Raw genomic sequence first — 27,761 nt, 5'->3', positions numbered from 1 at the left:
GACATGAAAAATAATAAAAAGCTTATTTGAAAAAGCGCTTTATATAAAATATTTTGAAACTAGATACACAGGCTGGAAATAATTCCTTTTTTGTCTAGGTTGGAAGATAGAGGATGGATAGATAGCCAACTAGATTTCTGAAAGTAAAACAGAATTGAGAATGTATTGTCGAAGGCTTTCATGGCTGGAATCACTCAGTTCTTGTGGGTTTTTTCGGGCTATATGGCCATGTTCTAGAGGCATTTCTCCTGACGTTTCACCTGCATCTATGGCAAGCATCCTCAGAGGTGAGGTCACCTGAGAATTGAGAATCTTGAATTTAAATGTTTAATATCAGTACATCCTGTGGAATCTAAAATGGGTACAAGTGATACATTCTTGAGTACCTCTCATACAATCAATTTTAAGTACTATTAACAAACTAACAAAAAAGAGTAATAACAACAGTATTAAATCAGTGCACACAAACCAGATCAGAGCGCTCATACAAAGAAAATAAAATGTCATCTGGAAGCTACAATCATCCCATCCTAGTACATCACTCCAAATGTTTCTATGAGTGTCCTTGCAATGATTTTTTAAAATAACTAATTAAGGGAGAGCAAATTTCTGTAAAGTTGTCTGTGTCTCCATTTGGTTCTTTAACATTATATATTAGTTTTTTCAATAGCAAAACCTTACCATACCATTAGCCAGTGGTTTTCCGTTTGTAGGCTATCACCTGCTGAGCTACCATTAATAAAAAATGTAAGTTTTTTGTGGAATAAATTAGCATTTGTTCCAGAAGAAATGTTCAGCACTTCCAAGCTAGGAATGACTTGAACTTATTGGTTTGTTATATTACCTATTTCTTGGAATACCTCTTTCTAGAGCATGCAAAAATCCTCAGATATGTACCACAAATGAAAATAACTGCCTTATGAATTAAATAACTGCCTCTTCAACAATCTGGAAAGCTATGATAGAAAAATTGTGGCACATTGGCATTAAATACCATATATAAATCAACCCATGTGGAGTTTCCCTAGATTGAATGGAGTTAGGTTGTGCAAAGTTAGATTTAAGAGCTTCATCATTTATAAGCTACTAGCTGTGCCCTGCCACGCGTTGCTGTGGCCTTTAGTAAGAGTTTTGAATTCTCTGCCTGGCCTCTCTTCCTTCCTTCCCTCGCTCTCTTTCCCTCTCTCTCTCTCACACACTCCTTCCTTTCCCCTCTTTCTCTCTTTCCCCCTTTTTCTCTCTCACACTCCTTCCTTTCTCCTCTTTCTCTCTCTCTCTCCCTCTTTCTCTCTCTCTCACTCCTTCCTTTCCCCTCTTTCTCTCTCTTTCCCTCTTTCTCTCTCTCTCACTCCTTCCTTTCCCCTCTTTCTCTCTCTCTTTCCCTCTTTCTCTCTCACACTCCTTCCTTTCCCCTCTTTCTCTCTCTTTCCCTCTTTCTCTCTCTCACACTCCTTCCTTTCCCCTCTTTCTCTCTCTCTTTCCCTCTTTCTCTCTCTCACACTCCTTCCTTTCCCCTCTTTCTCTCTCTCTTTCCCTCTTTCTCTCTCTCTCACACTCCTTCCTTTCCCCTCTTTCTCTCTCTCTTTCCCTCTTTCTCTCTCTCTCACACTCCTTCCTTTCCCCTCTTTCTCTCTCTTTCCCTCTTTCTCTCTCTCACACTCCTTCCTTTCCCCTCTTTCTCTCTCTCTTTCCCTCTTTCTCTCTCTCACACTCCTTCCTTTCCCCTCTTTCTCTCTCTCTTTCCCTCTTTCTCTCTCTCTCACACTCCTTCCTTTCCCCTCTTTCTCTCTCTCTTTCCCTCTTTCTCTCTCTCTCACACTCCTTCCTTTCCCCTCTTTCCCTCTCTCTTTCTGTCTCTGGCATCCCTCCTTCCTCCCCCTTCTTTATGCTTGGCCATAGGGGTTCAGTGTGGCATGTTTGCCCTAATTCTGTCATTGGTGGGGTTCACGATGCTCTTTGAGTGTTGGTGAACTGTGAATTCCAGTGACTACAACTCCCAAATGTCAAGGTCTATTTTCCCCAAACTTCATCTGTGTTCATATTTGGGCGTATTGAATGCTTATGCTAAGTTTGGTCCGGATCCATCATTGTTTGAGTCCACAGTGCTGTCTGGATGTAGGTGAACTACAACTCCCAAACTCAAGGTCAATGCCCTCCAATCTTTTCCAGTGCTTTCTGTTGGTCATGGGAGTTCTGTGTGCCAAGTTTGGTTCATTTCCATCATTGGTGGAGTCCAGAATGCTCTTTGATTGTAGGTGAACTGTAAATCCCAGGAACTACATCTCGCAAATGACAAAATCATAATTGTTTGAGTGATGGTCACTCCTTCTGTTGTGAGATGTTGTGTTGTGTTGTGGAGCCTCCCCTTCCTTTCCCCCCCCCCCCGCCTTTCCCTTCCCTTCCCTTCCCTTCCCTTCCCAGCACTCGCCTCTTTTGCTGTTCTTCCGTCGTCCCTCCCTCTGGCCGGATCGCGATCTAGGCAAGAGAGGCTTCATGCAAGGCTAGGCCCTGCACAGAACCTCCCTCGCCTAGAGGGGAGGGGAGGAAGAAGGAGGGGGAGGAGGTGAGATTGGGGAAGAAGAAGGAGGAGGTAAGAAGGAGAAGGGAGGGGTGGTGAGTTAGCGGCGTGTGTGTTTGTGTGGAAGGCAGGGGGGTTTGTTACCGGCGTTTGGTTGTGTTGCGGAGAAGGGAGGGGGTGTGCGTTAGCGGCGTGTGTGTTTGTGTGTTGCAGGGAAGGCAGGGGTGGTGAGTTAGCAGCATGTGTGATTGTGTGGAAGGCAGGGGGGTTTGTTACCGGCGTTTGGTTGTGTTGCGGAGAAGGGAGGGGGTGTGCGTTAGCGGCGTGTGTGTTTGTGTGTTGCAGGGAAGGCAGGGGTGGTGAGTTAGCTGCATGTGTGATTGTGTGGAAGGCAGGGGGGTTTGTTACCGCGTTTGGTTGTGTTGCGGGGAAGGGATGGTGTGTGTGTTAGCGGCGTGTGTGTTTGTGTGTTGCAGGGAAGGCAGGGGGGCTTGTTACCGCCGTTTGGTTGTGTTGCGGGGAAGGGAGGGGGTGTGTGTTAGGGGCGTGTGTGTTTGTGTGTTGCAGGGAAGGGAGGGGTGGTGAGTTAGCGGCGTGTGTGTTTGTGTAGAAGGCAGGGGGGTTTGTTACCGGCGTTTGGTTGTGTTGCGGGGAAGGGAGGAGGTGTGCGTTAGCGGCGTGTGTGTTTTTGTGTTGCGGGGAAGGGAGGTGTGGTGAGTTAGCGGGGGGAGGGGTTGTTACCGGCGTTTGGTTGTGTTGCGGGGAAGGGAGGGGGCGTGTTTTACCAGAGCTGCGTTGGAGGAGGGAAGGAGTGTTTCAGGGCCGGAAGGGGTGGGAGGAAGTTGCGATGCGTGTGTGTGTGTTTGTGGCGGCGACGTGTTCGTGCTGGGCGAGGGAGGGAGGGAAGTGCCGTTCGGCCGTTCGGCCATGTGTGCGCGCGCGCTGGGGTCTTTGCGGCAGTGCGCATGCTCAGTTGTTTTGCCACTTTGTGAGTGTGTTGTTGTGTTGTTTGTAATTGTGAGTGGATTAGTTTGTACCGAGTGGGTTGTCCTAGGGCCATGGCAATTTTGGTGCAGTTTCGTTGGGGGGGTTTAGAGTTTACCTGTCCGGTATAACCAACCTAACAGATTTATATATATAGATTCCAATTAACATCACCCAGGTCTTGTTCGCACTGAATTTTTAATCCACGCAATTTTGAGTTCCCGTTAGAGAGGAATAAATTATAAATAACAGGAACCAACCTTCAGGATTTAGAGGCTGATGTTTAAATAAATTACTCACAGGAAGTGCATGGTAAGTTAGCTCGTTTAATTACTTCTGCTTTTCCTAGAAAATGTAAGATCTGTTGAGTTCTGTATTATTTTCAGAATTTTTTAATAACTTCTTGTCTAGTTGTGCATTTATCTAATAATCTGCACAGGCCTAAATCTTCTCATTTACTCTATTTACCAAATTAACAAAATAGTGTATGTTTTTCCTGGCTCCTAAAGCATCTAACCTTAATTAGCATGAACAAATATCAGCAGGCAGACCTGTTTAAAATCCAGAGTATTTATCTTCGATTTTTGTCACAATTACAAAGGTGTATAACAGGGGTCCTCAAACTTTTTAAACAGAGGGTCAGGTCACAGTCCCTCAAAATGTTGGATAGCCGGATTATAATTTGAAAAAAAAAAAAAGCATGAATGAATTCCTATGCACACTGCACATATCTTATTTGTAGTGCAAAAAACATATAAAACAATATAATAATTAAAATGAAGAACAATTTTAACAAATATAAACTTATTAGTATTTCAATGGGAAGTGTGGGCCTGCTTTTGGCTGATGGGATAGGATTGTTGTTGTTGTTATGTGCTTTCAAGCCGTTCTAGACTTAGGTTTACCCTGAGCGAAGGTCGGGTAAATGACCTTGGAGGGCCGTATCCAGCCCCCGGGCCTTAGTTTGAGGACCCCTGGTGTATACTTTTCACAGATATGGGAGATATTTTTTGATGTTGTTATTGTGTTCCTTCATGTAATTTTCATCCTGTGGCTAACCTAAATTTTCACTTAATTCTTCCAAGCACTTTATCCTTTCCTACAGGTATGTGAGATGCAAGCATTTGATCTCACGAGTCCTTATTTTGCTCTTGCAGGCCTTCGGACAGTCATTCTCAGTCCACCGCAAAGTAGCTGAAGATGGCGAGACCCGTGAGGAAACTCTCCTTCAGGAGTCGGCCTCAAAAGAAGCCTATTATCTTGGGAAAATCCTGGAAATGCAGAGTGAGCTGAAACAAAGTAGAGCTGTTGTTACCAACATTCAGGCGGAGAACGAACGATTGACAGCCATTGTCCATGACTTGAAAGAGGTAAAGGCAGTAAAGAAAAAAAATATGATATTTCAAATGAATTTTAACTGAGCTTTAAGAAATAAACTATTTAGAGCAGGCATGGTCAAACTTTGTTCCTCCGGATGTTTTGGAGTTCAACTCCCATGATTCCTAACAGCCGGTAGGAATTGTGGAAGTTGAAGTCCAAAGCACCTGGAGGGCTGAAGTTTGCCCATGCCTTATTTAAAGCCAAGCTAGAAGTGATGCTCTCGTAGGCTTATTTCTCAAAGAGTAACCATAAGTACAGTAGACTTTCAGTTAACCAAGACCCTGTCAGGAAAAGTTGAGATAAATCACCTTTCTTATCTCAGCTGCTTCAACCTTGCAAGTTCTTCTTGAAGGCGGGGAAGTTGGAAAAATACTGGACTCATCAATTCAGCAGCACTTTATCTTTATTTACAAAATATACATCAATCTCCACTTATGTCTGTTCACATCTCCTTACACTGCACCAATTGGTAGAGTGTCACTTTTGGAGTGACACTCCATCCATGAATTTCTGAAACCATACTGTTTAAACTATAAGCAATTTTCACACTAGAAAACATTGCATACTGACACACCCAAGGAGATTAGTAGATGTCGGATAAATGTAGTATTCCAGTTGTTTGAGCATTACTATTGAAAACAGGCCTAATGAATACTATACCCATACTAGAGAAAACTTTGTATTGATATTAATATTGAAATTAAATACTTAAAAGCAAATTAAGACAAGTAAACTTAATGTAGCACAAAAACAGCTTTGAGAATACAGTATGCAATTTTAGTTAGACTTTTTGCCAGTTGCTTGAGAGTTCTGCTTCATTGAGTTCTAATGTATTTTATTTTGCAATTGAGCCAGGGAGGGTGCCACTTTGCTGAAATTAATTAGCTGCAATCTGCCATTTGCTTCTATAAAATGAAACACACAGAAACGCAATATATGTAAGCCACCTTGAGTCTCCCTGCTGGGGTAGAGAAAGGTGGGGTATAGATATGGTAAATAAATAAATAAATACGTTAGGAAGTATTATAATGGTTCATACATGTATACAGGTATGAAAGTTTGTTTCATTTTTTATGAATATGTAAATTAAAATTTAAAAACCATATTAATCTGAGAAACACAATGGCTAATTTTACCCTTCATATATGCATGTGCATGAACCTGAGATTTGGATTTGGATCATGGCATTGGGCACAGAGCTAGACTTCTCCAGCATCAAGACCAACAAAGATTCAAATCCTTCTTTTAGTTACTTCTTGAAAAAGGGGAGGTTACTAGAAATTCTAGTGATAGAACTCTAATTTCACCCCTATGCACTTTTGAGAATAAGTCAGTTTTTATGTTTCGTTTTTATACAATTAAATCCAGCTAGGAATGGACAAACTTTGGCCCTCCAGGTGTTTTGGACTTCAATTCCCACCATTCCTAACAGCCTACTGGCTGTGGGAGTTGAAATTCAAAATACCTGGAGTGGGCCAAAGTTTGCCCATACTGATGTACAGCCTTATAGAAATGTCCTTATCCAATAAAGAATAGCAGTTCTTTTATATGTGACACAAGAAAGCCCAAGGTTACTTTAGCACTGAGTGCTGTCTATTTATTTGGTCAGTTGCTTGGCTGCACCATTTCTTGCAGTTTAAGGTAGTGTCGTTTTTCTCAAAGGCTGATTAGCTGAGTTGGAAGCCTTCCAGCCTGGTTGCTATTAATGAATGATACTTGTTTGCTGGCACTTCCCTACCAAAAACAAATCCTTCAAAATGTCAGCAAGAATTAAAATTGTCTGCTGCTAAATTTATTCAGAGCAGAAATATTTGTTTATACAGGATAATGAAGAGCTCTAGCCTTGGAACACAGGCATTTCCCCATTTTTTAATATTAAAAAGGTGCCTTCTAGACTTCCTGTTCTCTTTCCGCTCTGCATAAATGTTTTTAAATGTGACTCACTGAAGATGAGTTGAATAAACATTCTCACAAATTCAGATTTACCATTCTCATTATACGCAATACATTTCAGCCTTCTGGAAAAGCAGAAAGGACATTATCCTAAGAATACTTTGGAGTGAAATTCATGTAAACGATCAAGCTACATGTCAAATAGGCAGCTTTAGGAGAGACTGCATCTGCATTGTGGAATTAATGCAGTTTGACGCCACTTTTAACTGCTGTGGCACAGTATTATGGAACCATGGGAGCTGGAGTTTGGTGAGGTTCCAGCATTTGGCAAAGGATGCTGAATACTTCATAAACTACAACTCTCATATTCCATAGCATTGAGTCATAAGAGTTAAAGGTAATAAAGTACATTAATTCTGCAGTACATTGTATAGCATGTGGTTTGCAAGCAGTGGAGATAGTTCTGGATGTGAGAGGAAAGAGAGAAATGGAATTTTAAGTACTCCTCACTGACTGTCTCAAGGAGGTGAATAAGTGCTACATGGCATTGCTCAACTGATTGCTGAACTGCTAGAAGATAACATTATTTAACTTGAAGATGCTAGTAACAGAGTCTGCAAGCAGGTAACTGGTATGGGAGGAGAGAGGAGCACGATTACCTAACTGCTGTAACTTTGATCTGTTGAACTTTTCATGACATATACCTTGTTTGTTTATGGTAAGAAATGGTCACACTAAGGGCAGGATATGGCAGTCCTTCTACTTGCACCTGATGCAGAGATTGCATACTATCTTGCTTGGCTGAGCAAAATAAGGCTTGTTCTTTCAACTCACCTGAAGTCTCTCTCCTCACTCACTGAAGTGCCAACGGACCCTAGAGCAGTACGGGGGCATCCCTAGGTTCCATTACAGATGGCCTAATCTAGTAGTATCCTAACCATACTAGATTCAAGGACACATCGGAATAAAATGTGCCACTGATGATACAAAACTTAGCTTTATTGATTATAAGCAGATGATGAATGAATGCCATCTTCTGGTATCCACATAACTGAAATATTACAGTTCTCTGTAACATCTGTTTTGAGTCTCCTTTGAGAGACCAAAGCCGAATATAAATAAATATAATAACGATAGTGATAATGAAAGAAGTCAATAGCTGATGTTCTCGGTTCTCTGATGATATAATTAGGCTCATGGACAAGCCAGCCAGCTCTCTTCCTTTCAGGACCGAGTCACACAAATACCTGAACCAGATAGGGATTGCATGTCTCACCAGAGTTTGCTTTCTTGAAGCTTGGATCTCTCAGGTTTCCCCCTCCCTCTGACCTCTTGGATTGGTAGAAAAGGCAATTCCTGTCCTCAGGAAGAAAGTATTCTTGTCGGTAGGAAGGCTGACTCAGCTGCAACGATGTTTACATCTCTGCCTTGCATGGTTTATCTCAAGGGACCTAAAGGGACTTATGAATGCAGGCAGCAGAAAGAGACCGATCAGACAAACAGATATATACACCTCTTAGTATGAATACACACATACACTAATATATTATCACAGTATTAGAAGACAAACTGAAAATGTAACAGTTGCATTCCTTTCTAGTCTTCTGAAAACATAACTCATTATAGATGACAACATTTTAACAGTTTCAGGCCAAGGATGATACATATATGGCATTTAAGCAGACCCTGAGGACGTCTTTTTTGTTTCGAGCAACTTTCCAATACGATATTCTGTAGTGTTTAAGTGCTGTCTGGAGTTAAACTGTGGCAGGTATTATCTCGGAAGACAGAATATTAAATTTTGAAATAAATAAATATCACATATCTATTGCTGAATAAAATATATCTAATGAGTAAGACCTTGCCAAAAGAAAGAGCGTGTATTTGTGAACCTCTGATCTCTTTCTCCTTCAGACTTATGTTTTGAAAACCATGAGTACAGAGCTAGTTAAGCTCATTAACATTCCTATCATGGAAGTTTTGCTGTTCATTAATTTTATCTTGTGAGTTGTAGGCAGGACAAATCTCCCTTTTTTGCAAGCCCAGCAGCTGGTGCAGAACTGTCTTTCCAGATCAGATAAAGTTTTAATTCTTTTTCCATTATGCTTCACAAACCTGCGAAGCTTCTAGTAACATGGTCATCTTGGTGCTTTTGCTGGTTTTTCTGTTTAATCATTCTTTCATTTAACTTTTTAAAAATAATCTGTTATCTTTTTGAATACCAGAATGACATAAAATATAGTTTTAAAAGCATACTATAATGAAATGAACTCTGTAAGATGTAATCAAAACAAACCAAATCAGCAAAAACAATAACAGACCAAATCAACTAATTTATATGGCCCAGAAACCTATATGTTCTTTTATATAATGTAATTTTGTGTATATCTAGTAAAGTAGCAGAGGTGCTAAGAAACCGTGTTACTCCATTGCAATACATATTGGGACACCAGGAAAAGTGCCCAATGCATATTAGTGCCTGATGCTCATTGGGGTGATGCACTGCACTTGAGGACCAATGTCATGCACATTGGTTTCAATGAACATTGGTCACTCTCATTGTGCATCAGACTCCAGTGCACATTGGGCATGATGTTGACTCTACTACGCAATAACACAACAGTAGTCCTCTACTAAATATGGACATTGCTAAACTGTGCAGATGGTTATATTGGTTGCAGTTCCGACTACAATTTGAATTTAAAGTGGATGCAATTGATTTTAATGTTTGTGTATATTTATAATATGTTTTATTCTGGCATGGAATGTTTGCCGTATATATGTTGTACTCCAACCTAAGTCCCCTTTGGGATGAGAAGGGCGGAATATAAATGCTTTAAATCCTGTGTTCTGTATTAGCAATAATTTCTAGATTCTTGTCAAGAGAAGGTCCTTATGTAACTCATTATAATAATGGATATACTAGATTATCAGAACTACTTTGACCCAAAAGGGTAACCAACCAACACTCAGGCCCTTTTTACACTGTTATATAAAATCCAGATTATCTGCTTTGAACTGGATTATAAGGCAGTGTAGACTCAGATAATTCAGTTCATAGCAGATAAAGTGGATTCTCTGCTTTGATAATCTGGATTATATGGCAGTGTAGGAGGGATCTCAGTGACTAAGATCACTTAAGTGGTTATTACTGGCTTAAGGACAATGTTTGAGATACCATAGTCTACAGTATTGAAAACCACTGAGAGAACAAGTATCAATAACTTTTCCAATGAAAGTTATCTGTCAGAACAGCTAAAACTTTTTAGTTTCCAACTCTCAATCAAGATAATCTGTTTGTCCCCAAAACAGTCCAGGAAGCAGATGGGCCTTCTTATCCAAGATGGTTTTTTATGGGCCTTTGAGACCATACATTATGATAAGCAGGAACTAAATGTCTCAACAGACAAAACATCAAAGAAAGAGCAGATGAACCTAGTACGTTTGCAAGCAGATGAACCTAAGTCCCTTGGTTTACAGCAGCAATAATGTCTGTAGTTAAGTTCAAGATAAAACGGACCTCTCGACATATATAAACACTCTAGTTAACTAACCACTTTGTCTTAACTGAAGTGTCCTATCACTCAGGTAGGTGAAAATATACCAACCATTCTTGTTCCTTGATTGGGCTAATCAAAATAATCATTAACTGAACTACTCCAAACATCAAACATGTAGAGGATGACCAGGTTATCCAATCGGGTGAATGATGGTCTAACTTAATAATCATCTGGCATCCTTCTACATTCCAAGGTACCCCACATTCCAAGGCCATACTTTTCTAATTAAGTCTGACTTTAAGATATATATTCAGTAAAAAATATATTAGCCGTTAAGTTTTTCAGGGAATAGACAGAGTACTTGTGACATACAGACCTATCACCAGGGGCACACAATGGGTTAAACCCTTGTGCTGCTCGGTCAGCGGTTCAAATCCGATGAGAGTGGGTTGAGCTCCCTCTGTCAGCTTTAGCTCCCCATGGGGGGACATGAGAGAAGCCTCCCACAAGGATGGCAAAACGTCAAAACATCCAGGTGTCTCCTGGTCAACATCCTTGCAGACGGCCAATTCTCTCACACCAGAAGCGATTTGTAGTTTCTCAAGTCACTCCTGACACACACAAATTCTCCTGGATATTGCAATGTTTAAATGGGCACTTAAAATATTATTTTTGTGTGTCCATTATGCAAGGTTTATTTTTAGTTGGCTGGCCTCCTGAATTTATAAATGTTTTAAATGTTGTGTTTTATTATTAATGTGCTGGTTTATATTTGAATTCTATTTTAATTGCTGTTTTTCACTGTTTTTGTACTACTCTCTGGAAGATGGAATCAAAATACATAATGCTTTTGTTGTCTTGGATCACATGCAAAGAAAAAGGGTGCATTTTTTCGTGAAACAGAAATGAAGTCTACTTTTATGCCACCGTACTAAAGGGAAACCAAGGTCCCACTTGTGTACAAACTAAGGGCAATGCTCTGCATTACAGTGTATGCCGTGGTTTAGATCTTAGTCCTGACACAGCTTCTATTTTATATGTGAATTCCCTCTTCTACTGAAACCTCAAAACTAATTACCAGTTTGGCACACACATGAAACTGCAGAGACATTCTTGGCTCTCATCCTGCAATCTAATTGTTTTCTTCTGTGTTTTCAACCACTACCCTTAAGGGAAAAACAGAATGTGTGAAGAAAATAGCAGGAAGGGGAATAGTGAGAACCTAGGCACTGCACTATAATGACTTTTTTTTTCAAATGTATTATTCTGTGCCAGGCAAGCTGTTTATTTTTAGCTATTCTCAACAGCCAATGCCAGTCAGCATCCAGGAAGAGGACATAGAGTCATTTAGAGGTCAGACAGTGGTATCATGATTTCATTGTGATGATCAAATCCACTGCTAAGCTTTAGGGTTCAGTGTATTTGTTTCTGAGGTCTGACACATGCTTCAGATATGAAGCTGCCCACCCCCCCCCCCCCCCGGTCATTTCCCCATAGTAGCTTACCTGGGTATTTTTTTAATTGAAGATGATCACGTTAAAACTGACATATTATTTTATTGTAGTTTGGCATACCAAACTTTCTTTAAGCCAAAACATACATTCTTTTTTTTAAGTCAAGGATAATTTAAAAATGTTTGACTAATATTTTCTTTGGAGTTTCATTTAAATAATTACCTGAGTTGTTGTTGTTCATTCGTTCAGCCATTTCCGACTCTTCTTGACTGACTTCATGGACCAGCCCACGCCAGAGCTCCCTGTCAGTCGTCACCACCCCCAGCTCCTTCAAGGTCAATCCAGTCACTTCAAGGATACCATCCATCCATCTTGTCCTTCGTTGGCCCTCTTCCTTTTTCCTTCCATTTTCCCCACCATCATTGTCTTCTCTAAGCTTTCCTTTCTTCTCATGATGCGGCCAAAGTACTTCATCTTGGCCTCTACTATTCTTTCCTCCAATGAACAGTACCTGAGTTACTGAGTCAATATTAAAGCATGTTTATTTTAACTTGGCCTATTTCCCATTATGTCTAAGCCAGTGGCTCTCAACCTTTGATCCGTGGATGACCAATGATCCTCAAGAACTGAAATATGGTCTGCAGCCTCACCATTATTACACTTTTGCAACAAGAGCAAAAACCCTCTTATGGTGCTGAGGCTTATTAAATATGGGTTTCTGTGGGCAATCAGATGGCGACTACTGGATGGCATATGGTCTGTATTCGAAACTAGAGCTGATGTGGTCAATCTAATGCAGTACCCCAAATAACCAAACCAAATCTAAAGTTGACCAAAAACCGATTCATAACCCATTTGGTACTGTGTTGGAGAGTGGTCCATGGTCAAGTGGTCCCTGGTCAAATTGGTCACTGCTCAAAAAAAAAGGTTGGGAACCACTGGTCTAAGCCAAATTATCAAGACTGAGAGAGAAGGGCCTCTCCAGGTGATTGAGGAGTTCTAGTGGACTCATAAAGAGAAAAACTGTGCAGTACTTCAAAAATCCTGGACCCAAGCCAGGTGTTAAATTTTTGCTTGCTTGCTTGCTTTCAATACCTAGATTATCTTGTGTGTTTAATTGCTGAATTTTTCATAGTCAACTAAAAGTAAACCAAAAAAAGAGAGAAAACAATTGCGAACTCTAAGACAAAAAAAAATCTTAATGTCCCACCCCATAATTTTTATTATTGTTGTTGTTGTTGTTGTTGTTGTTAGTAATAATAATAATAATAATAATTTTTCCCATCCCTATCAACAAAGAATAAAATCATCAAAAGAAAAAAAAGAGAGGAACATAAAAAACACAACTGACTTCCTCCTTCTCAATCAAAGGCAACTATTAAACTATTACATATACTCCTTGTTTTACTTAATTGCATTTTGGCTTCTGCTAAATATAAAGCACTATATTTAAAATTAATATATTAACCATGTGTTCATATCAACAATTTGTCCATTTTGACTGGAATTCCAATTTCTATACATTTTAGTATATTTATCTTTAGATTATCAGCTTAAAATCTCCCCAAATGCTGTCCCCTTTTAATTTAAATACATCAAATCTATATTATCCCCTATATTATTCTTTTAATATACTTTATTTTACTGTATTCCAACATTTTTCTATACACTATCTTGTTGCATTCCCTCTTCATTTTAAATGTTCCACTTGCCAATAGATGTATTAATACAATATGGTCTGAAATGATCTGCTAGCTCATTGGCGCAATTGCAAACTGTGCCAACAAAGAGAAAAAATAGGACAAGTGCAAAGAAGCCAGAATGGATGTCCAAAGAACTTCTAACTGTGCTAAGACACAAAAGAGTCATGCACAAGAAGTGGAAAAAGGGAGAAATCACCAAAGAAGAATTCAAACAAATAGCCAACACCTGTAGGGAAAAGGTCCGCAAGGCTAAAGCAAAAAACGAGCTCAGACTTGCCAGGGACATTAAAAACAATAAAAAGGGCTTCTATTCTTATGTCAGTAGAAAAAGGAAAAACAAGGAGGCGATAGGACCTCTTCGAGGAGAAGATGGGGCAATGCTGACAGGGGATAGGGAAAAGGCAGAACTACTTAATGCCTTCTTTGCCTCGGTCTTCTCACAAAAAGAGAGTCTTCAACCTCAGCAAGATGGAGTGGATGAGGGTTTGGAGGACATCCAACCCCAAATTGGGAAAGAAGTCGTCCAGGAATACCTGGCCGCTCTTAATGAGTTCAAGTCCCCAGGGCCAGATCAACTACACCCCAGAGTATTGAAGGAACTAGCGGAAGTCATTTCGGAACCATTGGCAACCATCTTTGAGAGTTCTTGGAGAACGGGAGAAGTTCCAGCAGATTGGAGGAGGGCCAATGTGGTCCCAATCTTCAAGAAGGGAAAAAAGGACGACCCAAACAACTACCGTCCGGTCAGCCTCACGTCGATACCGGGCAAGATTCTGGAAAAGATTGTTAAGGAAGTGGTCTGCAAACACTTAGAAACAAATGCAGTCATCGCTAATAGTCAACATGGATTTATCAAAAACAAGTCATGTCAGACTAATCTGATCTCTTTCTTCGATAGAGCTACAAGCTGGGTAGATGCAGGGAATGCCGTGGATGTAGCGTACCTGGATTTCAGTAAGGCCTTCGACAAGGTCCCCCATGACCTTCTGGCAAGGAAACTAGTCCAATGTGGGCTAGGCAAAACTACGGTGAGGTGGATCTGTAATTGGTTAAGTGGACGAACACAGAGAGTGCTCACTAATGCTTCCTCTTCATCTTGGAAAGAAGTGACAAGTGGAGTGCCGCAGGGTTCCGTCCTGGGCCCGGTCCTGTTCAACATCTTTATTAATGACTTAGATGAAGGGCTAGAAGGCATGATCATCAAGTTTGCAGACGACACCAAATTGGGAGGGATAGCCAATAGTCCAGAGGACAGGAGCAGAATTCAAAACGATCTTGACAGATTAGAGAGATGGGCCAAAACTAACAAAATGAAGTTCAACAGCGACAAATGCAAGATACTCCACTTTGGCAGAAAAAACGAAATGCAAAGATACAGAATGGGTGACGCCTGGCTCGAGAGCAGTACGTGTGAAAAAGATCTTGGAGTCCTCGTGGACAACAAGTTAAACATGAGCCAACAATGTGACGTGGCGGCAAAAAAAGCCAATGGGATTTTGGCCTGTATCAATAGGAGCATAGTGTCTAGATCTAAGGAAGTAATGCTACCCCTCTATTCTGCTTTGGTTAGACCACACCTGGAATACTGTGTCCAATTCTGGGCACCACAATTCAAGAGAGATATTGACAAGCTGGAATGTGTCCAGAGGAGGGCGACTAAAATGATCAAGGGTCTGGAGAACAAGCCCTATGAGGAGCGGCTTAGGGAACTGGGCATGTTTAGCCTGAAGAAGAGAAGGCTGAGAGGAGATATGATAGCCATGTATAAATATGTGAGAGGAAGCCACAGGGAGGAGGGAGCAAGCTTGTTTTCTGCTTCCTTGGAGACTAGGACGCGGAACAATGGCTTCAAACTACAAGAGAGGAGATTCCATCTGAACATTAGGAAGAACTTCCTGACTGTGAGAGCCGTTCAGCAGTGGAACTCTCTGCCCCGGAGTGTGGTGGAGGCTCCTTCTTTGGAAGCTTTTAAACAGAGGCTGGATGGCCATTTGTCAGGGGTGATTTGAATGCAATATTCCTGCTTCTTGGCAGGGGGTTGGACTGGATGGCCCATGAGGTCTCTTCCAACTCTTTGATTCTATGATTCTATGATTCTAAGGGTAGTAGCAGTCACAGATGGAGGCTGCAGTCACCAATTTAGCCCCTTTGCAAAGGTTGCTTCAGCTATAAGCTGAAGAACTCCAGGTAAAACACCCTTCCCTGGACATTATAAACCTACTGTAATGAAGAATGAAGATTGGGAACCTCCTTAAATTAAAGCACGTTTTGTAATTTTCACCTATCTCTGTTTAAATGTGATTGGAAGATTTAAGAGTCCACTGTTTGGTTGGAGAAGATTTCCTCCCCACCCCTTTTCTCTTTGATGTTGAAAGAGTTAATGGAGCTTATTAGGGTGCTGAGATGTTAAAATGCTGAAATGCAAGCTTAAAAGAGAGGTTTGTCCTCTGGCCTACAGAAGAGCGAAGACCAAAGGGAGATAAAGTATCTGGAAGACACAGGATGCTCCATTGTCAAGGATGCCCAGGGCGAACTGACACCCAAAAAGTTTATCTGTAATCATAACATGTATGTTTGCTCTAGTATGCAGAAGGTTATCGGTTTAGAGGCGCCAAAGTGGCAAAATATGAGAAAACATGTTTTTGAAAGGTTGATCCGGTAAGGGATGTGTCTGCCCCATGACACAGCAAAAATAATGTATAAGAGGGGACTGAAAGGTTCAAATGGCACAGACAGCCTTCTTTGAAGACACTGAATTGTCTCGGCTGTTTGTCCCAGTGTGGTCACACTTGGAAATAAAGAGAATTTTTTCTTCACCTGATGGAGGCTATTTGCCTTCTGTTACCAGCATTGGGTTGCCTAATTAAAGTAGTTCCCTTCAATTAAAACTCTTCTAGTTCTGCTTGTTGGAAGATGGCAAAGGAAAACTAGCCTCAAGCTGAAAACAATGTATTACTAATTGCACAATATTTTTGGACAAACCTCAAAATGAAGGAGGAGATAAAATAGTTGCAACTAGTGAATGATTTGCAACATCTGCTGCTGGAGGAAAATAAATTACCATCTTCCAAGACCAAGCTATTTCAACAGCAACTAATTTATGTTTGCTGTTTGTCAGGAAGGCTGTAATACTTCCAGTCCCTGCATCTGTTTCTGCTGTCCCGAAAATTCAAAGCTAGAGGTTTTGGAAATGCTTTTGGAATTTTTATTTAAAAAGCATTTTCAAACAGAAAAAACTAAGCAGGAATTTGAAGCTATAATATATGAAGCTAAACAAATGTTAACAACCACAAAACTAACTACAGAAAAGCAATAAACAGAAGATTTGACTTGTCAGAGTGGTCAAAGTTTATCAGATGAATTGACAGCTCATAAAGAATGCCAACATTTAGACTAGGTTTCCATAAACAAACTGTGTGCAAGCGGATCCAAATTCACCTTAAGAATGGGGAGAGTAAAGAATCCTATAATACAGTATTAAAGGAAGGCATATGCTCAAGTTTTCATGTTTTACTAAAAGAAATAGAACCCATACAAGAAATTTACGTAGAGAATGGATACGTAGATCCTTTGTGAACCCATTTCAATGGGAGAAGCATCTTAAAATTAAATGGACATATAGTTACCTTAAGGATGGCTTGCCTTGCAAAAAAAAAACACAGAGACTGGAGTGAGATAAATGAATGAAGAACTTTGGAAGGATAAAAATAAAGCAATGCCTTCTTTCTTTTATGGAAGTGGTCAAATAACTAAAAGGGAAATTGAATATAAAGGTGGAATTGTCTAATTGAACTTTAGACAAAATGTTTAAACTATTTTCCCTCTGTTTTCTACTTGACTCACATAATAAATAACTACATTCAGCCCTTTGTATCAGCATCCATGGATTCAACTATCCAATGCTAATTGTTTAAAGCAATTTTAAGGAATGAAAATAATTTAAAAAGAGATTTACAATACTAAAACTGTTTAAAATCCTTTGCAAAGTATTTGAAGTAAATCAGTGAATCCCAAAGGCTTTAATAAACAGCCATATTTTCCTACGACTCTAAATGAAACTAGTATTGGTGCCAATCAGATCTCCAAGGGGAGGCCATTCCCTAGCTATAGGAGACAAAGTTATAAGTATGTAAGTTTTAACTTAGGTGTTCAACTTGCATAATTAGTATGTGTATGACATTCAGCTCCTTGTCATTGGAGTCAGAAGGGGATGTACAGGTGTTGGAGCGATGCCCAGATGATGTAATGGACTGGAAAGGGGCCAATAAACTGAATTTACCATATATACTGAAGTATAAGCCAGGTTTTTCAGCCCCTTTTTTAGACTGAAAAAGCTCCCCTCAGCTTATACTCAAGTCAAAGTTATTTATCATTTTACTCTGTTATTATTATTATTATTATATTTATTAAAAGGTAAAGATTTCTCCTCGACATTAAGTTTAGTTTCCATTCCTAAGCTGAAGAGTTGGCGTTGTCTGTAGACACCTCCAAGGTCATGTGGCCAGTATGACTGCATGGAGCACCATTACCTTCCCGCAGAAGCGGTACCTATTGATCTACTCATATTTGCATGCTTTCGAACTGCTAGGTTAGCAAAAACTGGGGCTAACAGTGGGAGCTCACCTTGCTCCCCGGATTTGAACCACCGACTGATCTGTAGAGTACATCCATGTGCCAAGAGGTATCTATGCAAACCATGCAAGAACCAAATGTATTCATCATAGTAAAGATAAAGGTTTTCCCCTGACATGAAGTCCAGTCATGTCCGACTTTGGGGTGTGGTGCTTATCTCCATTTCTAAGGTGAAGAGCTGGCATTGTCTGTAGAGACCTCAAAGGTCATGTGGCCAGCATGACTGCATGGAGCACCGTTACCTTCCCACCGGAGTGGTACCTATTGATCTACTCACATTTGCATGTTTTTATAACGGTGCACAAAAGCCAGGGGGGGGGGGGCAGTCTGTGAAAGCACTAACAGAAGTGCTGTCTGTCCATCTCATGCCAATCAGCTTGATTAAATGGTGCCTTACATGAATCAATTGGACTCTGTGGATTTCTTCAAAAAGGGACCCCGCACCCTAAACCCGTGATCCCTTACACTAGTAATTCTAAGAAAGGTGTTTTCTCAGGTAGAGAAGTAGCAATTTTTTATTCATGGTTTTCCACTTTCATAGGAAATGTTGTGGCCCTACCCCCAGAGAATGTAGAAGGCTGACTGTATTTCTTATGTCTGAATTTGGCATTCTATTTCATGTTTACAGATTATTTTTATACTGTTTTTTATTATATTATGTATATTTATACTTTTCTTCCCGTGGGCACTATGTTGTGCTGGTTGTTAGCAACCTGAGTCTCTCTGTGGAGGTGAGATAGGATGGGATATAAATGCCTTAAATAATGATAATAATAATAATAATAATAATAATAATAATAATAATAATAATAATGTTGTAGTGGTATGGATATCTGTACTTACTAGTGCAACATTGTGGGTTTTCTAAACTATAATTGATCTTTATTATGGTATATGTATCAGGATATTTCTTATATTTGAAAAATAATATAGAAGGGGAAGTCAAAAGGAGGAGGGAGCAAGCTTGTTTTCTGCTGTCCTAGACTAGGATGCTGAACAATGGCTTCAAACTACAAAAAAAAAAAAAAAAAGAGAGATTCCACCTGAATATTAGGAAGAACTTCCTGACTGGGCCCATCCACACATCCCTATATCCCAGAATATCAAGGCAGAAAATTCCACATTATATGCTTTGAATTGGAATATATGGCAGTGTGGACTCAGATAACCCAGTTGAAAGCAGATATTGTGAGTTTTTTGCCTTGATATTCTAGGATATAAGACTATGTAGAAGGGCCTGTGCCCCAGAGTGTGGTGGAGACCTCCTTTTTGGAGGCTTTTAAACAGAGGCTGGATGGACATCAGGGTGCATTGGATGTGATTTTTCTGCTTCTTGGAAGGGGTTGGACTGTATGACCCTTGAGGCCTCTTCCAACTCTATGATTCTATAACTAATTAATTTAATTTAATTTTGATCTATCATTGTATAGTTAAAATGACTTTTCTTTTTTGTGCCATGAGCAACTTGAGAAACTGCAAGTTGCTTCTGGTGTGAGAGAATTGGCCGTCTGCAAGGATGTTGCCCAGGAGACACCCAGATGTTTTTGATGGGGCTGACTTTGTGGTTTTATAATCTAGGAGAGGTTGCTATTTTTAACTCTTCATTTTTGCTCTCTGAGATGAAGTAACTAGTGTAAATTACCATATTTATCTGCATCAGAGGAAGCCCCAGAACACAAGACCTTGGCCCCTTCCACACAGCCCTATATCCCAGAATATCAAGGCAGAAAATCCCACAATATCTGCTTTGAACTGGGCTATCTGAGTCCACATTCAGAAACAAGGTCTAAATTAAATTCCAAATGTGTTTCCTGTGTTTGGTTTGGGTTTGATATATTACTCTGAATTCTAGTATGTCTATTCAGTTCATAATTTGTTTGCTGAGAGATCAACTTGTGCAGGAGAGCAGACACGTGGTTATTTACACTGCATTTTAAATGTCCTGCTTCGTTCTCCATCACTTATGAGCTACCTATATCAGGAAAACAGACAGAGTGGTTTAAGGTATTTCTGAATATCTTTGCAAGACTGAATTTTCACTTATTTGTTAAGAAAAAGGAAGGTTATTCCTGAAAAGATGAAAACAATGGCTTTGCTTATTTTGTTACTTTAGCTGTCTCCATCGAAATATATTTCTTGTGTTATATGTGTCTGACTGATCTTCTCTTGTCCTTTGATGGTAGCCAGTTACTGTCTGTGTTCTGTCGCATGCTGGGCCTGCAATTAATTGACCTTAAAAACAGGATGTGTGACCTTTGCCCAACGGGAAGCCAGGGGCCCAAGGAGTTCTCAGAGGTTTCCACTACAAAGAGTCTTCAGATGGCTTGAGAAGTACAATAAAGTCTTTTATTAATGAACAATCAAACAAACAGGAACTTCTCTTGTCTTCAGCAAAGTTAAGCAAATAATTCCAAGCTTTTAGGGAACTGGTGAATTCCTAAACTTGCCCATGAAGGACAGGCAACTGACTTCAATAACTTCTTCTTTAAAGGAAAACCCCCTTTTTAACTTCTCCCAGGCTGACTGAAATCCAACCCTCACTGATGTGGGCTCCACTACCGGGCCGAACTGCTTCTCAGACACTAAGGGGACCTACCAGCAAGGCAGTGGATGTTCTACAGCTGGAGTTCTTTAGTCTTTAAGGCTGTTTTCCTGGAAATTCTTAAAGCTGTGGGAATGCTTCCCTGGAGCTCTTAAAGGTTGAAGCTTTTGTACAGGGGAAGTTACACACATCCTATACATAAGTTAACCTGGCTGAGACTAGCTAACAAAATGGCTCACTTCCCTTCCCAATTACTCTGAGCAAGGGGCAGGTCCAAAACTTAACAATGATGGACAGGTAGCCTGCCCTATGACTGCAGCCAAAGGAAGCCACCTATCTGCAGAGTCCCTGAAACTTAGGACTACAAACAAACATTCAATGCAAAGCAAACAAAATTGGAGCTCCTGGTACAGCTATTCCAGAACAGTCTGTATGGTACGATATTGTGGGGATATGTTCCCACACTTCGCAAAAATACATCTAACTGCAGATAATAGCAAACCCTATTGAAAATGAAGCCCTTTTAGCTCTTTTAGCCCCAAATACCATAGGGTCATGCTGGCGGACCTAAATAATACCTAGAAGGGACATGTTTTATTGGATGTGAATAAATCAATAAATAATAAATAAAATATAGGGGTGTTGTTCATTCGTTCAGTCGTCTCCGACTCTTTGTGACCTCATGGACCAGCCCACGCCAGAGCTCCCTGTTGGCCGTCACCACCCCCAGCTCCTTCAAGGTCAGTCCAGTCACTTCAAGGATGCCATCTATCCATCTTGCCCTTGGTCGGCCCCTCTTCCTTTTGCCTTCCACTTTCCCCAGCATAATTTTCTTCTCTAGGCTTTGCTGTCTCCTCATGATGTGGCCAAAGTACTTCAACTTTGTCTCTAGTATCCTTCCCTCCAATGAGCAGTTGGGCTTTATTTCCTGGAGAATGGACTGGTTGGATCTTCTCGCAGTCCAAGGTACTCTCAGAACTTTCCTATATATATATATATAGGGGACACATTGCATTAGTCCTAGACCTAAGCAATATTCATTGAAAGTCTAGGTAAGATAGGTAAAGGTTCTCCCTCTGACATGGAGTCCAATCGTGTCCGATTCTGGGGGTTGGCTCTCATCTCCATTTCTAAGCCGAAGAGCCAGTGTTGTTCGTAGACATCTCCAAAGTCACATGGCTGGCATGACTGCATGGAGCGCCGTTACCTTCCTGTCAGAGTGGTACCTATTGTTCTACATGCATTTGCACGTTTTCGAACTGCTAGGTTGGCAGAAGCAGGTGCTAACAGCGGGAGCTCACCTTGCTCCCTGGATTTGAACCTGCGACCTTTCGATCAGCAAGTTCAGCAACTCAGTGGTTTAACCCACTGAGCCACCTGGGGCTCCAGTGAAAGTTTAGGGATTATGAATATCAAATACCTATATCTGGAGTACAAGAAAAGTGGATGCTGGGATTATATTAATTTGCTTCTTTAAAGAGAAAAATATGTATTATTGAGTATGTATTGTCCCTATTGATGTTGTATGCATAGTTGTCTGGCTGGAAGTATAATAAGTTAAACAATATAACTAACTTAAAATGAGCACATTTCTAGCAGCGTGGATGTGCACATGTTAAAGAAAGGCACCCTCAATTTCCCTCTTGTCTTACAAAGCATCTCCCTCAACTTTTTTTTTTAAAAAATCTTTAAATCTGTATTTATTTATAGCCATGCTACTGAATGTCTCCCAGTGACAGGGAAAATGGGGTCAAGGCACCAGAATAAAGTTATCGTAGAATGTTAGCTTAATGAGATGTATTTTGATTGACACACACAGTAATTTGCAAGTCCATCTTCTTTGTAGGAGCTAAAAATATTTTGCCAAAGTAGGTTCCGAAAATGTGTGGGCAGAATAGTTACATTGTGTAATCTCTATGTTATGAGGAATTATGTTCACCAATAGCCTGGAAATGTGATGCCCTTCAGATAAAAAGTGACTGGTCAACTGAATTCAGGCCTTTCCCTTTTGTCTTAACCTACTGTAGTCTGCCAGTGCTCCATCCCTGCTTCCCTCTGTTATTCTTGGTGGCGTTAGCTGCTTTTTGCTGAACCAGCAGCCTTTGAGTGTGATAGATTATGCAGGACTGTTTTTTTCTTCAACTTGTCAATCATATTCTTACATGTGTATCTTCCCAAGGTTCAAATGCCCAGCATGTAGCATCTTTGTTTTCAGTGCAGCCTAACCCTTCATGTATGTATAGGCAGCCTTCTATATTCACTGCAATGTTATCTGAGAAAATACCTCTCTGGGTCCTCCAGCTCAATTTGGTGGAAGCTGACCACAGAATTGCACTGGAGGCAGGCCCGTAGCCAGGATTTCGTTTCGGGGGGGGGGGGGGGGGGGGGGTTAATTTTTTTTCAGGGTTTTTTTTTGGGGGGGGGGGGCTGAGTTTCGGGGGGGGGCTGAGTCTGAGTGAAAGAGGGTCTAGCCTAGCAAACCTTTTGTATCATTACCCCAATACCCCCATGCATATGGGATATATTGAGTATGGTGATCAGATCATAATATGAATAAACATAACAGTTTAAATAATGCACCAGTAAGGCCTTTTCGCGAACCACCATGAAAAATTTGGGGGGGGGGGGCTGAAGCCCCCCAAGCCCCCCCCCCCCCCCCCCCGGCTACATGCCTGACTGGAGGATTTCGAGATTCCGAGTGAGAACATTTAAACTGAGAGATTACTGCTGGACCTCTGGTTGAGAACTATTTTATACTTGCGCTTCTCTAGTATATGTTAGCTCAGTTACCAAAACTGATCATGCAACCACTCTGGCCACAAAACCAATCTACACAATTTTGTTAAACAATAGTTGACTTTTGTAAATTAATGTGAATGTTTTACATTCAGATTTTACGTCATTGTATAATTCTTGTTTGATCATGATTGGTTTGATTTATTGATATTAGTTCTAATATTGTTTTAAGATGTGGGGCTTTTCTAGGGTTATAATGTTGGTACTTGTTTGCTTTATGGAGGCACTAAATGTTTTCCATGTTGGAATCTACCCTGAGTCCCCCTGGGGAGATAGGGCGGAATACAAATAAATATGGAGGCTTCTAAAAACAAAGGTGTGAAGATCTTTGAACAAAAGGCGATGTTGTTGGGCAAGCAGGGCTTGGCTGTCAATAAAGAGGTTTAACAAATGCACATATGCTGTGCTTCTGTTTCCACAGGCAGCAATCTCTCAGCTTCAAGTGAACCATATGACTAGACAAACAGTTTTGGGTTCATCTGGGCTGACACAGGAAGTCACCTATCACACCAGACAGAGAAACAATGAATTCAGTGTATTGTCGAAGGCTTTCATGGCTGGAATCACTAGGTTCCTGTAGGTTTTTTCGGGCTATAGGGCCATGTTCTAGAGGCATTTCTCCTGACGTTTCGCCTGCATCTATGGCAAGCATCCTCAGAGGTAGTGAGGTCTGTTGGAAATAGGAAAACGGGTTTATATATCTGTGGAATGACTGGGGTGGGGCAAAGAGCTCTCTGCTGAAGCTAGGTCTGAGTGTTTCAGCTGACCACCTTCATTAGCATTTGAAGGCCTGGCTGAGCCTGGGAAAATGTTCTGTTGAGAGGTGTTAAGATGTGCCTGGTTGTTTCCTCTCTGCTGTTTTCCTGTAGTAAATTTAGAGTTTTTTAATACTGGAAGCCAGATTTTGTTCATTTTCATGGTCTCCTCCTTTCTGTTGAAATTGTCCACATGCTTGTGGATTTCAATGGCTTCTCTGTGTAGTCTGACATGGTGGTTGTTGGAGTGGTCCAGCATTTCTGTGTTCTCAAATAATATGCTGTGTCCAGGCTGGTTCATCAGGTGCTCTGCTATGGCTGACTTCTCTGGTTGAAGTAGTCTGCAGTGCTTTTCATGTTCCTTGATTCGTGTTTGGGCGCTGCGTTTGGTGGTCCCTATGTAGACTTGTCCACAGCTGCATGGTATACAGTAGACTCCTGCAGAGGTGAGTGGATCCCTCTTGTCCTTTGCTGAACGTAGCATTTGTTGTATTTTCTTGGTGGGTTTGTAGATTGTTTGTATGTTATGTTTCCTCATCAGCTTCCCTATGAATTCAGTGATTACCTAGCTTGGGAAACGGCCAGAGGGTTTTGCACAGCCTTCTTGTTCCCAAGGGATTATCTCGGCAAGGTCACAGATAGTTGACTGTTTCTGGGCTACCTCTCTCTCTCTCTCTCTCTCTCTCTATATATATATATATATATATAAGAATGAAATATATACAGTACACAGAAAGATACAAGTTACACAGAAAGTCAAGAAAATAGATACAATTTACTGAAGGATTAGAAATGATAAAGTCGCTGGGGTGGGGGGTGAAGCTGCTCCTTGTCTGTTCCTGGTATCTCAATGCATCGGACTCCTGAAAGTCTGGGAGAAAGTTTTAAAAAGGAAAAATATATTTGTTGCAGAGCATTTGGTGAACCATAAATCTTCCAGTAGGGTGGAGGTACGGGGGTGAGGTGGCAGTATCCTAGTTTAACATCATTATCACTGGTAGGTGACAAGACAACCTCAGAACATTAAAGAAAGGCTGTTGAGAGAAAGTGTGACGTAGGAATTCTTTGCAGCTTTCTTAGAGGCCTTCCACATAGCCCTATTACCCAGAATACCAAGGCAGAAAATCCAACAATATCTGCTTTGAACTGGGTTATCTGAGTCCACACTGTCATATATTTCAGTTCAAAGCAGAAAATGCCAGATTTTATTCAGTTGTGTGAAAGGGGCCTTAGGTACCTTAGAAAAACTGTTGATTTTGCATGAAAATACCAAAACACAGAATGTGTAAAAGGTAAAACTGCCTCTATATTGCAGTATTGAAAAGGGCATAGAGCTCCCCACAATATTTTTAAAATTTCTGTTAGTTTATATGGCAGTGTCATGGTTTCCTCTGGAATTTCAAGGAAGACTTCAGAGAAATCCATGCTATGAAAGGAAATTTACAACAAGCTGTTAATTATGGTCACCTGGCTTCATCAAGGCTGAGAAAGGAAGCCATAACATTTGTTATTTAGATTAAGTTTGGAGCTGGGAACTTTGCATCCTGAGAACCTATGTAAACTATTGAGACGGGGAAAGGGACAGGGATGTACCCGAGGGGATAACAACCCTCCTTTTCCCACCAAAAGCTTAGAAGTGGCTGTCTGTCTAACCCAGTGGTTCTCAACCTGGGGTCCCCAGAAGTTTTTGGCCTACAACTCCCAGAAATCCCAGCCAGTTTACCGGCTGTTAGGATTTCTGGGAGTTGAAGGCCAAAAACATCTGGGGACCCCAGGTTGAGAACCACTGGCTAACCTGTAATGATTTGAAAATAAAGGAATCTATTTCAAGCCCTGGCTGTGAGTAGTTTTCTTCCTAGAAAATCTGCAGTTCCTGACAGGTAATTGTATGGGTTAAAATGATACAGAATACACCATGTGCTTTTTGTTTAAGACCTGGCAAAACAGGAAGCATCTTAATGAATGTAATCTAGTCTTTTTTTTAAAAGAAGATATCAAGGATGACAAAACATTGGGTATTGAATCTGTTCCAGCACAATGCAGGTATTCTCAGTAGCCAGAATATTTCAGCCAGCATTGTATGTTCTCTATGAAAAGATTGTCATTGTGTAAAAGTCTTTGTGTAGGGTGATTTTACCTTATTGTATTAATACTTAGTCAACAAATCTGTAGGAATAGTTATGACTAATTTATAATTATGCAGTTTAAACTCAGTAAAACAGCAGTAGCTCAGACAACTAATAAGGGGGATTTTGTCCAATTTATCCTGGAATCAAGAGGTAGACGACAAGAGATTAAAATACATTTGAACAGTACTTTTTAAATAAAACAATTCCACTTTTTGTGTAATTGCATGTGTTTATTTATTCTGGCTTACAGATTCAGGTTCATTGTGTAATCAAAGCTAACTCCCCAATAAAATATAGTTTATAATCAAGGAATTCATAATTTTGCCAAGGACACCAGGCTGGAATGATATAATAAGAGTTAAGTCTTGGCCAATTTGCAAAAGGACTGCTGTTTCGCTTTTTGCTGAATTGACCCCTATGCCCTCCAAGTCCATCTTTTTCTCCATCCAAAAGAATCTTGTGGATACCAAAGACCTTTTTGCGATATGTCTGGGCAAGTTATCAGCCTTTTAGAATATCAGGTTATCAAGAGCGGCCCACAGGGAAAATGAAGCGAAAGAACCAACACAATGACAAAGAATATGGGGCAACTTTTAGAACTTAATAGCGAACTCCTGCAAAGCAGACTGCCTCTGATATCAATACTATGGCAAATTTTTAGCCATTGGGGGTAGTTCATATTCTTGCAATGTTGAAATCTCTGCTTGGGTAATATTGTATTTAGCATAACTAGTTACAGTAATGGTTCTCAACTTTCCTAATGCTGCGACCCCTTAATACAGTTCCTCATGTTGCGGTGACCCCCAACCATAACATTATTTTCATTGCTACTTCACAACTGTAATTTTGCTACTGTTATGAATCGTAATGTATATATCTGATATGCAGGATGTATTTTCATTCACTGGACCAAATTTGCCACAAATACCCAATACGTCCATATTTGAATACTGGTAGGATTGGGGGGAGGGATTGATTTTGTCATTTGGGAGTTATAGTTGCTGGGATTTATAGTTCACCTACAATCAAAGAGCATTCTGAACTCCACCAATGATGGAATTGAATCAAACTTGGCACTCAGAACTCCCATGACCAAGAGAAAATCCTAGAAGGGTTTGGTGGGCATTGGCCTTGAGTGCTGGAGTTGTAGTTCCCCTACATCCCAAGAGCAGTGAGTACTCAAACAATGATGGATCTGGACCAAACTTTGCATGAATACTCAATATGCCCAAATGTGAACTCTGTTGGAATTTGGGGAAAATAGACCTTGACATTTGGGAGTTGCAGTTGCTGGGATTTAATGTTCACCTACAATCAAAGAGCCTTCTGAACCCCACCAAAGACAGAATTGGGCCAAACTTCCCACACAGAAGCCCCATGATCAACAGAAAATATTTTGTTTTCTGATGGTCTTTGGCGACCCCTCTGACACCCCCTTGCGACCCCTCCAGAGGTCATGACCCCCAGGTTGAGAA

The 27,761-nt window shown here is 40.6% G+C and overlaps 1 protein-coding gene across 9 annotated transcripts in view; it reads left to right on the top strand.

The window, feature by feature from the left end:
- BICD1 (BICD cargo adaptor 1) overlaps positions 1-27,761 on the top strand; it is a 133,548-nt gene that overhangs the window by 52,030 nt on the left and 53,757 nt on the right. For all 9 annotated transcript variants that reach the window (XM_060776787.2, XM_060776786.2, XM_060776790.2 and 6 more), the window contains exon 2: positions 4,660-4,872. In XM_060776787.2, the coding sequence (XP_060632770.2) occupies positions 4,660-4,872 (213 nt within the window). The remainder of the gene's footprint in view (positions 1-4,659; positions 4,873-27,761) is intronic.

The sequence above is a fragment of the Anolis sagrei genome, chromosome 5 (genome assembly GCF_037176765.1).
Source record: "Anolis sagrei isolate rAnoSag1 chromosome 5, rAnoSag1.mat, whole genome shotgun sequence".
Lineage (NCBI taxonomy): Eukaryota > Metazoa > Chordata > Lepidosauria > Squamata > Dactyloidae > Anolis > Anolis sagrei.
Note: the sequence above shows the minus strand (reverse complement) of the source record. Positions and strands in the feature narration are given on the sequence as shown.